Source organism: Schistocerca serialis, chromosome 4, assembly GCF_023864345.2.
Source record: "Schistocerca serialis cubense isolate TAMUIC-IGC-003099 chromosome 4, iqSchSeri2.2, whole genome shotgun sequence".
NCBI lineage: Eukaryota > Metazoa > Arthropoda > Insecta > Orthoptera > Acrididae > Schistocerca > Schistocerca serialis.
Window position 1 is genome coordinate 761,972,472 of NC_064641.1, and position 14,105 is coordinate 761,986,576.

A 14,105-nucleotide genomic window follows, 5' to 3' on the forward strand; every position below is an offset into this window, starting at 1 on the left:
ACGGAATCGATCTGAAATCCCTTGTGAATATCACTCAACACATCGTGTGAACAGAGAGCTAGTTGTGTTTCACAGGAACGATGTTTTCTGAACCCATGTTGACTGCGTGTCAATAGACAGTTTTCTTCGAGGTAATTTATAATGTTCGAACACAATATATGTTCTAAAATCTAACGATATGGGCCTGTAATTTAGAGGACTACTCCTACTACCTTTCTTGAATAGTGGTGTGACCTGTGCAACTTTCCAGTCTTTGGGTACGGATCTTTTGTCGAGCGAACGGTTGTATATGATTGTTGAGTATGGAGCTAATGCATCAGCATACTCCGAAAGGAACCTAATTGGTACACAGTCTGGAATAGCAGAACTGAGATTTACGTTAAACTTAACATAAAAAATGTTGACCACGAAGTAGGTGAAATGAAAGAATCTGCTACCTTGGAAGTAAAATAACACACAACTGGCGAAGCAAGCAGAACATAAAAAGAAGGCTATCACAGACAAAGGCGGCATTCCTATGTAAAAGAAGTATGCTAATCAAATATTAGCCTTAATGTGATGAAGAAATTTCTGAGGATGTCCATTTGGGATGGTGAATAACGGCCTGTGGGAAAACCGGAAAAGAAGAGACACAAAGCGTTTGAGATGTGATATTATACAAGGATGTTGAAAATTAGGTGAAGAAGGAATGATGAGGTTCTCCGCAGAGGCGGCGAAGTAAGGAACATATGGAAAATACTGACAAAAATAAGGGACAAAATGGTTCAAATGGCTCTGAGCACTATGGGACTTAACTTCTGAGGTCATCAGTCCCCTAGAACTTACAACAACTTAAACCTAATTAACCTAAGGACATCACACACATCCATGCCCGAGGCAGGATTCGAACCTGCGACGGTAGCGGTCGCGCGGATCCAGACTGTAGCGCCAAGAACCGCTCGGCCACCCCGGCCGGCAATAAGGGACAGAATGATAGGTCATGTGCTAAAGACATACGGAAATGACTTTCACGCTCCTAGACGGGACCGCAGAGAATAAAAACTCTTAGGGTAAACAGAGACTGGGATACGTTGTACAGATAATTGGAGACGTATGGTGCAAGTATTAATCTGAGATGAAGAGGTTGGCACAAAATCGGAGTTCCTGGCGGTGCCATCAAACCAGTCAGAAGAGCTACGACGAATAAAAGCCATCATAGTTGAGATTAGAGACATCCAGAGCCATCCAATGCAGACTTATCACATTCAGACACGTTCTCAATGAATTATCGCAGCAGATATTCTTAATTCGTCTTATGTTGTTCTTGGTTGCCTTTCTCGGTTCTCTACAGGGTTGGGATTGCTACACTCGTTTTGGCAGTGTTAATGACAGCTGGCGGCCGGGTGGCCTCCCTCATACCAACACTCCCCCTCGCCGGACTTTGTGTACCCCATCTACCTGCGTCTACAGTAAATCTCTAATTTGAGTGTGAGAACGCTTCCTAAATAATCGAGTAGTGTGTATCTGAAGCGGGACTTAGTAATCAGCCCGGTATTTACCTAGCTGTATTGGTAAAACCGCCTGAAACTCATGCCCACGCTGACCGACCCACAAGCCCTCGCAATTAATCCGCGCGGTGCATTCGGTCTGGGATAAGCTCACTTCCCTGAATCCCGGAAGTAGCCGCACTAATGCGCTCGGCTCTCCGGGTGAGTCAGGCGATGTTGGCAGATAAATGTAGTCCATCATTCAGAGGCAGAGTGCTCTCATAAGTAATCTGCCAGCTTGCTCCATTGAGCGTCCCATTCAGGATGTATACGTTTGTATCTCCTACAGCTGGCGTCATATATTCATAGATACCAAACTGACCTTATCAGAATCAGGTGCTATTTATAAATACATTATAAGACAAAAATGCGACTTACCATGAAGAAATTATCAGAATGGGATGGAAACTGGTAGATGTGATGTACATGCACAGACAGACAAATGATTAAAATTTCAGAAAAAATGGATAACTAATTCAATAGAAATAGCCTCACAAATTGAGCAAGTCAGTTATCTATTGGTCCACCTCTGGCGCTTATGCAAGCAGTTTTTCGGCTTGGCATTGTCTGACAGAGTTTTTGGATGTCCTCTAGTGGAATGTCTCGCCAAATTCTGTCTGGCGTCAAAATCCCGTGCTGGTTGCAGGGCACTGCCCATCAAGTATGCTCAGTTGGAGAGAGATCCGGCAATCTCGCAGGCAATGGGAGGGTTTTGCAAACACGAATACAAGCAGTACAGATTCTCTCCGGTTGTGGACAGGCATTATCTAGCTGAACTGTAAGCACAGGATTGCTTGCCATGAAGGGCAACGAAATGGAGCGTACAACATCTGTTGTAGAAAAGTGACGTGAATGACAACCGAAGAGGTCAGAGCCGACCGTTGTGGCCGAGCGGTTCTAGGCTCTTCAGTCCGGAAGCGCGCTGCTGCTACGGTCACGGGTTCAAATCCTGCCTCGGGCATGGTTGTGTGTGACGTCCTTAGGTTAAGTTAGGTTTAAGTAGTTCTAAGTCTAGGGGACTGATGAACTCAGATGTTAAGTCTCATAGTGCTTAGAGCCATTTGAGCCATTTGAAGGGGTCAGGCTATGAAAAGAAATGGTACCCCAGCCCATCACTCCTTTTTGTCGGCCTGTATGGCGAGTGATGGTCAGTTTGGTATCCCAACATTGTCCAGGGCCTTTCCAGAGACGTCTTCGCTGGTCACTGGGGCTCAGCTCGAAATGGGACTCATCACTGATAACACTTCTACTCCAGTCAACGAGATTCCTAGACGAAGACAAGTCTGGAGACGCCCTGGACAGTGGTGGGATACCAATCTCACTGTCGCCCATCCTATGGCACAACAATCAGAAGTGGTAGTCTGCAGTGCCATTTCTTTTCGTAGTAAAACCACTTTGGTTGCCATTTGCAGCACCCCTACATCAACGACGTTCTATGACACGTTTTGTTGCCCTCCATAGCAATCTGCCTTAGGGTTACTTTTCATCAAAATAATGCCCTTTTGAACACGGCGAGAATTTCTATTGCTTGTCTTCGTGCTTGTCAAACACTACCTTGGCCAGCAACCTGCCAGATCTCTCCCCAACTGGATCATTAGGGACAGGGCCTTCCAGCCAGTTCGGGACTTCGACGATCTAACACGCCAATTGGACAGAATTTGGCACGATCTCCTCCAGGAGTAGATCCAACAACTCTATCAATCAATGCCATCCGAACAACTACATGCTTGAGGTCCAGAGGTTGACCAATGCATTACTGATTTGTTCAATTCATGAATCTCTTTCTCTTCAATAAATCATCCAGTTTTTCTGAAACTATAATCATTTGTTTGTCTGTACATTTACATCACACCTACCCATTCGGATAATACCTTCCTGGTACGTCCTTTTTTTTTTTACTTTAAGTGTATTTTCTTACATAGGCTGCCTTGGACTCTGCGTAGGAATTGCCTCCCACACTAGGAGGGAATTCATGAAAACTATTTAACGATATCCACTTTGAGTGACTGAGTGGTACTGTGTTTGTTGCAGGCCTGTTCAGCGGTCCGATGCTGCGCCGCTTCGGCTACCGCAAGGTGGCGATAACGGGCGGCCTGCTGTCCTCCTCGGGCGTCATTCTCACCAGCTGGGCCTACAGCTTCACGCATTTCCTCATCACTTACAGCATCATCACCTGTAAGTCGTCCCTCCGCTGCAAATTAAGTTAATATCACGCTCTACCTGTTCTAAAACAGGAAGTCTTAAATACACTGTTTCTTCTGTTTCCTCCAGATAATACTAATACTTGGAACGATCACACAATTTTGATGTTGGTGACATACCTTACGTGGACATATTTCGTATTCCTCCCCCCCCCCTTTCTGAAAGTCCTTCACTGGTGATCTCAACCAATACATCTCCTGTTGGAGCCATTGCCTCTTCAGAATAAACGTTGCCAAAACCTTGATAATAATTACTGGAGGAATCAGGCACACCGTTCGACTTTCTGACTTCTGCCTAACTATTTATTACCGTCCAACAAATTAAAATATTGTAATTACCCGATTAAGGAAAGGCAAACCTACGTTTCTATCATTTGAAGACTTAGAGAAAGCTTTTGACAATGTTGACTGGAATACTATCTTTGAAATTCTGAAGGTGGCACGGGTAAAATACAGGGAGCGAAAGGCTATTTACAATTTGCACAGAAAGCAGATGGCAGTTATAAGAGTCGAGGGGCACGAAAGGGAAGCAGTGGTTGGGAAGGGAGTGAGACAGGGTTGTAGCCTCTCCCCGATGTTATTCAATCTGTATATTGAGCAAGCAGTGAAGGAAACGAAAAATTCGGAGTAGGAATTAAAATCCATGGAGAAGAAATAAAAACTTAGAGGTTCGCCGATGACATTGTAATTCTGTCACAGACAGCAAAGTACTTGGAAGAGCAGTTGAACGGAATGAATAGTGTCTTGAAAGGAGGATATAAGACGAACATCAAGAAAAGCAAAACGAGAATAATGGAATGTAGTCGAATTAAGTCGGGCGATGCTGAGGGAATTAGATTAGGAAATGAGACACTTAAAGTAGTAAAGGAGTTTTGCTATTTGGGGAGCAAAATAACTGATGTTGGTCGAAGTAGAGAGGATATAAAATGTAGATTGGCAATGACAAGGAAAGCGTTTCTGAGGAAGAGAAATTTGTTAACATCGAGTATAGATTTAAGTGTCAGGAAGTCGTTTCTGAAAGTATTTGTATGGAGTGTGGCCACGTATGGAAGTGAAACATGGACGATAACTAGTTTACACAAGAAGAGAATAGAAGCTTTGGAAATGCGGTACTACAGGAGAATGCTGAAGATTAGATGGGTAGATCATATAACTAATGAGGAGGTATTGAATAGGATTGGGGAGAAGAGAAATTTGTGGCACAACTTGACTATAAGAAGGGATCGGTTGGTAGGATATGTTCTGAGGCATCAAGGGCTCACCAATTTAGTATTGTTCAAATGGTTCAAATGGCTCTGAGCACTATGGGACTCAACTGCTGAGGTCATTAGTCCCCTAGAACTTAGAACTAGTTAAACCTAACTAACCTAAGGACATCACAAACATCCATGCCCGAGGCAGGATTCGAACCTGCGACCGTAGCGGTCTTGCGGTTCCAGACTGCAGCGTCTTTAACCGCACGGCCACTTCGGCCGGCATTTAGTATTGTAGGGAAGCGTGGAGGGTAAAAATCGTAGAGGGAGACCAAGAGGTGAATACACTAAGCAGATTCAGAAGGATGTAGGTTGCAGTAAGTACTGGGAGATGAAGCAGCTTGCACAGGGTAGAGTAGCATGGAGAGCTGCATCAAACCAGTCTCAGGACTGAAGACCACAACAACGACAATTACCCGACGTAGCTGGAATGGGGGAGCGCGTCCTGTAAACTTGAATGCTGTAGATTTTTTATTAAATCCTTTATTTACCAAGTCAATGGCCTTGCCGCAGTTGTAACTCCAGCTCCCGTCAAATCACCGAAGTTAAGCGATGTCGGGCTTGGCTAGCACTTGGATGGGTCACCGTCTGGGTCTACCGCATGCTGTCCAGTCTGCCGAGTTGGAAAGCGGGGTGCACTGAAGTCTTGTGAGTCCAATTGAGGAGCTACTGGATGGCGGCTCCGATGACGAAATTGGCAACGGCTGGGAGAACTGTGTGCTAACCCCATGCTCCTCCATATCCGCATCCGGTGACACCTGTGGGGTGAGGATAAAGCGGAGGTCTTTCGGTACCATTGGGCCTTCAACGCCTCTTTAGGCGGGGTTGAGTTTCTTCATTTTTAATTTGCCAAGGTCGTAATATAGAAAACAGCGATTACTAGTTTCAACTGCCATCTTCAGATCAGGACACAAACATGCAGTGCAATAAGTAAAACACTTAGTCGACATTTCCTTAAGGATGTTAACACTGAAATGACTAGGGGTCTTACTTATCCTCTTCATATAGACAAGCATGTATGCACCCTCATCTGAAGAAGTCCGTAATCACCCTTTTCTAAATACTGATTTTGACAGTTAAAGGTTTTAACAAAAAATCTGCAGCATTTAACTAATGTATATTAAAATAACCTTCAGTAGCAAATTAGTAAGATACATCACTAACTGGGGAACAGAAAGTCCACAAAAGACTAAAACTTAACTTATAAGTAGCCGAACATTGCATTTCATTACTTAACCCGCCTTCACACGTACAAAAACTTCATTCCACTCGTCCCCTTCTGCTCAAACGTAAACTTAATTTATAATCCTCCAGAACACGATTTCTTCTACAAATCCTTGAATACGACACACCTTTCCCTACACAAATCTTAACTAACAATACAGCCCACATCCAAAAAATGTTCAAATGGCTCTGAGCACTACGGGACTTAACTTCTAAGGTCATCAGTCCCCAAGACTTAGAACTACTTAAACCTAACTAACCTAAGGACATCACACACACCCATGCCCGAGGCAGGATTCGAAGCTGCGACCGTAGCGGTCGCGCGGTTCCAGACTATAGCGCCTAGAACCGCTCGGTCACATCGGCCGGCAGCCCACACCCTCCTCCACATTGAACACCATACATTCTTGGCACCAAACATCGTATCATTTTGTCCCTGATCTCCAGTCAAAGTACTTTACAAAGCTTGTATCAGCACATCTGACATACATACATCTGCATACTCTCCATACCATTTCCTAAATATATTTCAGACGTTACCTCTACCTTGAACTCCGCTCAAAGATCTTGTGGATTGAACGCACTCTCCATCGTCTTCGTCTTCTCGCCTCCACAGCTATCCTCACCATTAAGAGCTTGCTTCAGGCGCCTCTTCTAATCCACTCAATCCCTTCCAGATTCGAAACACTTTCCAAAAACCTGTCCCCTTTCTTGTTTCACGGAACATCTACTCATATCAAACAAACCCTCAAAATTTACCAACCATGTTCATATCCATCATTACTTTCAGCTATTTTTCATAAAAATCACATACATAATTGCCAACGATCATGAATTCATAAGAACAACAGAGATTTATTTCTTTATATTTAATAAATCACCGATAGAATTTGATTCTTACCTTCTAAACACTGGTTATGAGCAATTTGTACTACGAGGGTCACTCTAAAAGAAATGCACACTATTTTTCTAAAAATACAGTTTTCATTCTGTATGTGTGAAAGTTTCACAGTGTGTAGGTACATCCTTCCCGCTTGTTTTCAAACTTAATTCAACCTGTTCCCGTGAGTGGCGCCGTCACAGCATGTCTTCAAGATGGCTGCTACACTTGACGTTCGTCAGAAGCAACGTGCTGTCATAGAATTCCCGTGCTGCGAAAACAAGACAGTGGGAAACATCCAGTCGGTGTTGACGAACTCAAGCGAGGCATAAAGCTTTGTGTTGTGCAGTTATCAAGGGAACATGAATTTACCTTCGGAAGCCCATATCGATGATGTTTCGTTGAATGGTTCGCACGCTAGACTTGTTGATAGCCCAACATTGAAATCTGCAGCAATTTGTGGTAGGGCTGCACTTCTGTAACGTTGAACGATTCTCTTCAATCGTCATCGGTCCCGTTCTTGCAGGATCTTTTTCCAGCCGCAGCGATGTCGGAGATTTGATGTTTTACCGGACTCCAGATATTCACGGTACACTCGTGAAATGGTCATAAGGGATAATCCCTACTTCATCACTACCTCGGAGGTGCTGTGTCCCATCGCTCATGCGACGACTATAACACCAAATTCAAACTCACTTAAGATGTACCGAGGCAAGGCGGAGAAGAAGATTAGGATGTATGCCCAACTTCCATACATATTAGAAACGTGTGCCTTGTATTTCCTTTTTTTCCACTCAACTAGACAGTCACAGCAGTGTGTTGCCAGGTACATGTAGTCTACCAAAAAACCTTCCGGAGTGACTGAGCGCTTCGTCACGCTTTTAATACCATCGTTTCCACTGCTGTTGCAAGTGGGCTCTGTTACTAAATACGTCAACCTGTGAACAATCATAGACCAGCCACTTGGACACAGAATATGGCGGTCTATGAAGAACGAGTGTGGCAGCGCGGAACAAATACTACAAACACGCCTCTAAAAGCAGCTTGTCGAAGGAGTCTGGCCGTTCTGAAAGGAACTTTCCCATGCCCAGAAGCAAGTGGCAGCCAGACATAGTGATTCCGATCACTGTGTGTTTATGGGAGATCCTCTTTGGCAGATCAACAAAGTGGCACCAAGAAGGCTTACTGAGAGCCATAAGTTCTACCAAGACAAATACATCATAGACAAACTGAAGAGAGCAAACCAAACAGAAACCAGTTCTGTCGGAGTCTTAGGGTGGTCTACAGGGTATTGCTACAAACTCCGAGGGGTTTTAGAGGGGGTCTTGAGGAACAAATCGAGTATAGGAAACCGTGTCCCCGTCATCCAACGACGTTACAGAGCGCCGAAGTTATAGGGAGTGGCGCCTGCCAGGAGCCCATCCCTCCGATAGGAAACGTGACTTTGTGCACTGACGTACCGTAGGCGGAACATCTCGCAATGTTGTTTGTTATTCAGTGGTTGGGACTGATTGCCAGGATCACCAGTGGAGCAGATCGAGCTAGCTGCTGCGTAGAAAGGCCGTGTCTCCTATAAAGCAATGCTCTGTTGTCTCGATGTGTGACGATTTCGGACACCGATTTCCATCTGAAGTTTATTTTTCTCGTGGTACCCTCTAAAATCTCCACTATTTTTCGGCATAATGGTTCAAATGGCTCTGGGCACTATGGGACTCAACTTCTGAGGTCATCAGTCCCCTACAACGTAGAACTACTTAAACTTAACTAACCTAAGGACATCACACACATCCATGCCTGAGGCAGGATTCGAACCTGCGACCGTAGCGGTCGCGCGGTTCCAGACTGTAGCGCCTAGAACCGCTCGGCAACCCCGGCCGGTCTTTCGGTATACAGCAGAAGGGTGACGTGCCTGTGATAAATGTTCAATGCGCCATTATCTTGAAATGGCATACTGCATGCAAGCTACAATACTAAACAGCTAAATATGCCAAAATAAACATGGCGTCTGGAGCACCGTTTGGAGAAGATGCCTGTTGTTGGTTTAACGTCTTCAATCCGGAAAACGATTTCGATACATGCGTTGTGTAGCTCTTCCAATATATACCGTACTGTCCGGCAGGAAATTTGAAATTGAGGCGATCTTCAAACTTATTTTATATCCAAACGGTACATTTTTGGACAGGGCTTCCTTATTAAACCTTTAACTACTAAGTCGCCTCTTCAAACACTACAAGACTGTAGCAGGAATTCCGAAACACCCTGCATATTTTATAAAACCAGAATTCAAAGCATAATATTTTTGGCACTCATTGTAGAGCTGAACGTAACAACTACAATGCTGGGAAAAAAATTAGTGCATCTGGAAAGACGACGTCGATTTCGATCCGATGATGTGTGAAACACACTGCTGTGACAGTCTAGTTGAATGGGAAAACAAGGAAAGACGAGGCACACGTTTCTAATATGTATGGAAGTTAGGCATACATCCTAATCTTCTTCTCCGCCTTGCCTCTGTACATCTCCACCTGCAACTACCTTTGTCCATGACCTCCCCCTCCCCCCCCTCTGTTCTTCAACTCCACCACCCTGCCTATGTTCATCTTCTTTACCTCCCCCCCCCCACCCCCCACTCTCTTTCCATCTCCTCCTGCCCTCTGCCCATCTTCTCATTTTCTCTCTCTATATCCACTTCCTCTCATCTCTTCGTCCATATCTTCTCCCCATCCCTCTGACGTTGAGCGTTGTTTATTGTTACTGTAAATGCAGATTCCGTAGTAGCAGTAGTAGTAATCATAAGCCAATAATCCAGGTCCGTGGCTCGTGGGCTAGTGGCTAGCGTCGCTGCCTCTGGATCACGGGATACCAGGTTCGGTTCCCGGCCGGGTTGAGGCTTTTCTCCGCCTGGGGACTGGGTGTTTGTGTTGTCCTCATCATCCCATCATCACTTGGGAAGTGCTGAGGCTAGAAATGGAAAGATTTGGACCACGATGTTGAGCACCCAACAAACCATCGCCGGCCGCTGTGGCCGAGCGGTTCTCGGCGCTTCAGTCCGGAACCGCGCTGCTGCTGCGGTCGCAAGTTCGAATACTGCCTCCGGCATGGGTGTTTGTCATGTCCTTAGGTTAGTTAGGCTTAAGTAGTTCTAAGTCTAGGGGACTGATGACCTCAGATGTTAAGTCCCATAGTGCTTAGAGCCATTTGAACCATTTGAACAAACCACCATTTTCAATAATCCACAAATACAACTTTCCTGGTTTTTGTGAAAACCGTTTGCGAGGAAGAAAACAAAACAGCACTTTCTTGCGTAAACAATTTATGTTTAAAACACGAGCACATAACGAGAAAAAATTTATATGCGAGATACAGTTTGTCATATTGTTTGAATGCCCTGGTATGGTAGCTAAAACTGGCTGCGAAAACGGAAACAGAACCGCACACCTTTACACCAGAAAATTTACTTTTTCGCAATCGGTTTTAACAGAAAACTTGTGTACTGTTGTTTGTATTGAAACAAATATATCCTATTCGAAACGTTTATTAGAGTAACCTGTGAAAGTCTTAAGTAAATCGGTCTAGATCGAGCGTGCTGGCGAAGTGATTAGCATTCGGGAGGACGACGGTTCAAAGCCGCGTTCGGCCATCCTGATTTAGGTATTCCGTGATTTCCCTAAATCGCTCAAGGCAAATTCCGGGATGATTCCTTTGAAAGGGCACGGCTAATTCCTTTCCCATCTTTCCCTAATCCGATGAGACCGATGATCTTGCTGTATGCCACGCGGGTTACCCGCGCTGTCTCATGCGCCTTGCCACGGTTCTCGCGGCTTCCTCCGTCGGAGATTCGAGTCCTCCCTCGGGCATGGATGTGTGTGTTGTCCTTAGCGTAATTTAGTTTAAATTATATTAAGTAATGTGTAACCCGGGGGATCGATGACCTTAGCTGTTTGGTCCCACAGGAAATTAGCCCAATTTTCCAAAATTTCAAAATCTTGTTCACTGGTCCCCTCCCCCAAATCCAACAACCAACCAAATCGGTCAAGAATTTTTCGAGAATTTTGGTAACAACATTTCTCCTTTACACTGCACAAGTTTATTTATATGTTATATATACACTACTGGCTATTAGAATTGCTACATAACGAAGATGACGTGCTACAGACGCGAAATTTAACCGACAGGGAAAAGATGCTGTGATATGCAAATGATTAGCTTTGGAGAGTATTCACACAAGGTTGGTGCCGGTGGCGACACCTACAACGTGCTCACATGAGAAAAGTTCCCAACCGATTTTTCATACACAAACGGCAGTTGACCGGCGTTGTCTGGTGAAACGTTGTTGTGATGCCTCATATAAGGAAGAGAAATGCGTACCATCACGTTTCCGACTTTGATAAAGGTCGGATTGTAGCCTAGCGCCTTTGCGGTTTATCGTATCGCGACATTGCTGCTCGCGTTAGTCGAGATCCAATGACTGTTAGCAGAATACGGAGTCGGTGGGTTCAGGAGGGTAATACGGAACACCGTGTTGGATCCCAACGGCCTCGTATCACTAGCGGTCGAGATGAGAGGCATCTTATCCGCATGGCTGCAACGAATCTTGCACCCACGTCTCGATCCCTGAGTCAACAGATGGGGATGTTTGCAAGACAACAACCATCTGCACCAACAGTTCGACGACGTTTGCAGCAGCGTGGAGTATCAGCTCGGAGACCATGGCTGCGGTTACCTTTGACGCTGCATCACAGACAGGAGCGTCTGCGATGGTGTACTCAACGACGAACCTGGGTGGACGAACGGCAAAACGTCATTTTTTCCGATGAATCCAGGTTCTGTTTACAGCATCATCATGGTCGCATCCGTATTTGGCGACATCGCGGCGAACGCACATTGGAAGCGTGTATTCGTCATCGCCATACTGGCGTATCACCCGGCGTGATGGTACGGGATGCCACTGGTTTCACGTCTCGGTCACCTCTTGTTCGCATTGACGGCACTTTGAACAGTGGACGTTACATTTCAGATGTGTTGCGACCCGTGGCTCTACCCTTCATTCGATCCCTTCGAAAACCTACATTTCGGCAGGATAATGCACGACCGCATGTTGCAGGTCCTGTACGGGCCTTTCTGGATACAGAAAATGTTAGACTGCTGCACTGGCCAGCACATTCTCCAGATCTCTCACCAACTGAAAACGTCTGGTCAATGGTGGCCGAGCAACTGGCTCGTCACAATACGCCAGTCACTACTCTTGATGAACTGTGGTATCGTGTTGAAGCTGCATGGGCAGCTGTACCTGTACACACCATCCAAGCTCTGTTTGATTCAATGCCCAGGCGTATCAAGGCCGTTATTACGGCCAGAGGTGGTTGTTCTGGGTACTGATTTCTCAGGATCTATGCACACAAATTGCGCGAAAATGTAATCAGTTCTAGTATAAGATATTTGTCCAATGAATACCCGTTTATCATCTACATTTTTTGTTGGTGTAGCAATTTTAATGGCCAGTAGTGTATTAAAAATTAGGAACATAAAAGATGTGCATGTTCGCATGCAACGTTGTGTCAAAATTTCGAAGCAACCAGTGAAGAACTTCAGCGGAAACCTAGTCTTGCGCTGAGTGCCTGTCTGTTCACTCTTCGTCCTGTTGGTCACACTGGCGCGGTGCTGTCCCACAGCGGTGGGGAACCAGATGCTGACGGCGGCGCTGAGCCTGGCGTTCAACTCGTACTTCAAGGAGCTGCGCAGCCGCGCGGCCGGGGTGTCCATCTCGCTGATGGGTCTGGGCCCGGTGGTGATGCCGCAGCTGGTGACGCTGCTGCTGCGCAACTACAGCACCTCGGGCGCCGCCCTTATCATCGGAGGTCTCTCACTGCACAGCGTGGTCGCCGCGCTGCTGCTGCAGCCCGTGCGTTGGCACATGAAGCCCGCGCCGCCGGACCCGCAAGGTTGGTACCACCCACTGCCTCACCGTAGCCCCCAGCAAATCTATTTCCGCAGCTCGTGGTCGTGCGGTAGCGTTCTCGCATATCACACCCGGGTTCCCGGGTTCGATTCCCGGCGGGGCCAGGAATTTTCTCTGCCTCGTGATGGCTGGGTGTTGTGTGATGTCCTTAGGTTAGTTAGGTTTAAGTAGTTCTAAGTTCTAGGGGACTGATGACCATAGATGTTAAGTCCCATAGTGCTCAGAGCCATTTGAACCATTTGAAGCAAATCTACACCGATGAGCCGAAACATTATGAACACCACTTGAACAGCGTGTTGGCCCACTACGCAGACATAATACAGTATCGATCCTTGACAGGATTCCAGGTTACTCTGCAATTCACACTTAAACGCCTGGCAGAGGGTTCATCGAACCATTTTCATACTACTTCTCTACCATTCCACTCTCGAGTGGCGCTTGGGAAAAACGAACAACTAAATCTTTTCGTTCGAGCTCTGATTTCTCTTATTATGATGATCATTTCTCCCTATGTAGGTGCGTGTCAACAAAATATTTTCGCATTCGGAAGAGAATATTTCGTAAATAAATCTCGCCGCAAAGTGCCTTTCTCTCAGTGACTGCCACTCCAACTCGCTTATCATACCAGTGACACTCTCACGCCTGTTGCGCGATAACACGAAACGAGCCACCCTTCTTTGCACTTCTTCGATATCCTCCGTCAATCCTACTTGGTAAGGATCCCATACCGCGCAACAATATTCCAGCAGAGGACGGACAGATGTAATGTAGGCTCTCTCTTTAGTGGGTTTGTCGCATCTTCTAAGTGTTTTGTCAACAAAGCGCAGTCTTCGTTTCGCCTTCTCCACAATATTATCTATGTGCCCTTTCCAATTTAAGTTGCTCTTAATTGTAATTCCTAGGTATTTACTCGAATTGACAGCCCTTAGATTTGTGCAATTTATCGTATACCCAAAATTCATCGTATTTCTTTTAGTACCCATGTGGATGACCTCGCACTTTTCCTTGTTTACTGCCAGTTGCCACTTTTCGCACCATACAGAAATTCTCTCTAGATCATTT

The 14,105-nt window shown here is 45.7% G+C and overlaps 1 protein-coding gene across 3 annotated transcripts in view; it reads left to right on the top strand.

Moving 5' to 3' along the window:
* The window catches only part of LOC126473307 (uncharacterized), a 262,415-nt gene that overhangs the window by 165,306 nt on the left and 83,004 nt on the right, over positions 1-14,105 (top strand). For all 3 annotated transcript variants that reach the window (XM_050100282.1, XM_050100284.1, XM_050100283.1), the window contains 2 exons: positions 3,558-3,701; positions 12,757-13,026. In XM_050100282.1, coding sequence (XP_049956239.1) covers positions 3,558-3,701; positions 12,757-13,026 — 414 coding nt within the window. The remainder of the gene's footprint in view (positions 1-3,557; positions 3,702-12,756; positions 13,027-14,105) is intronic.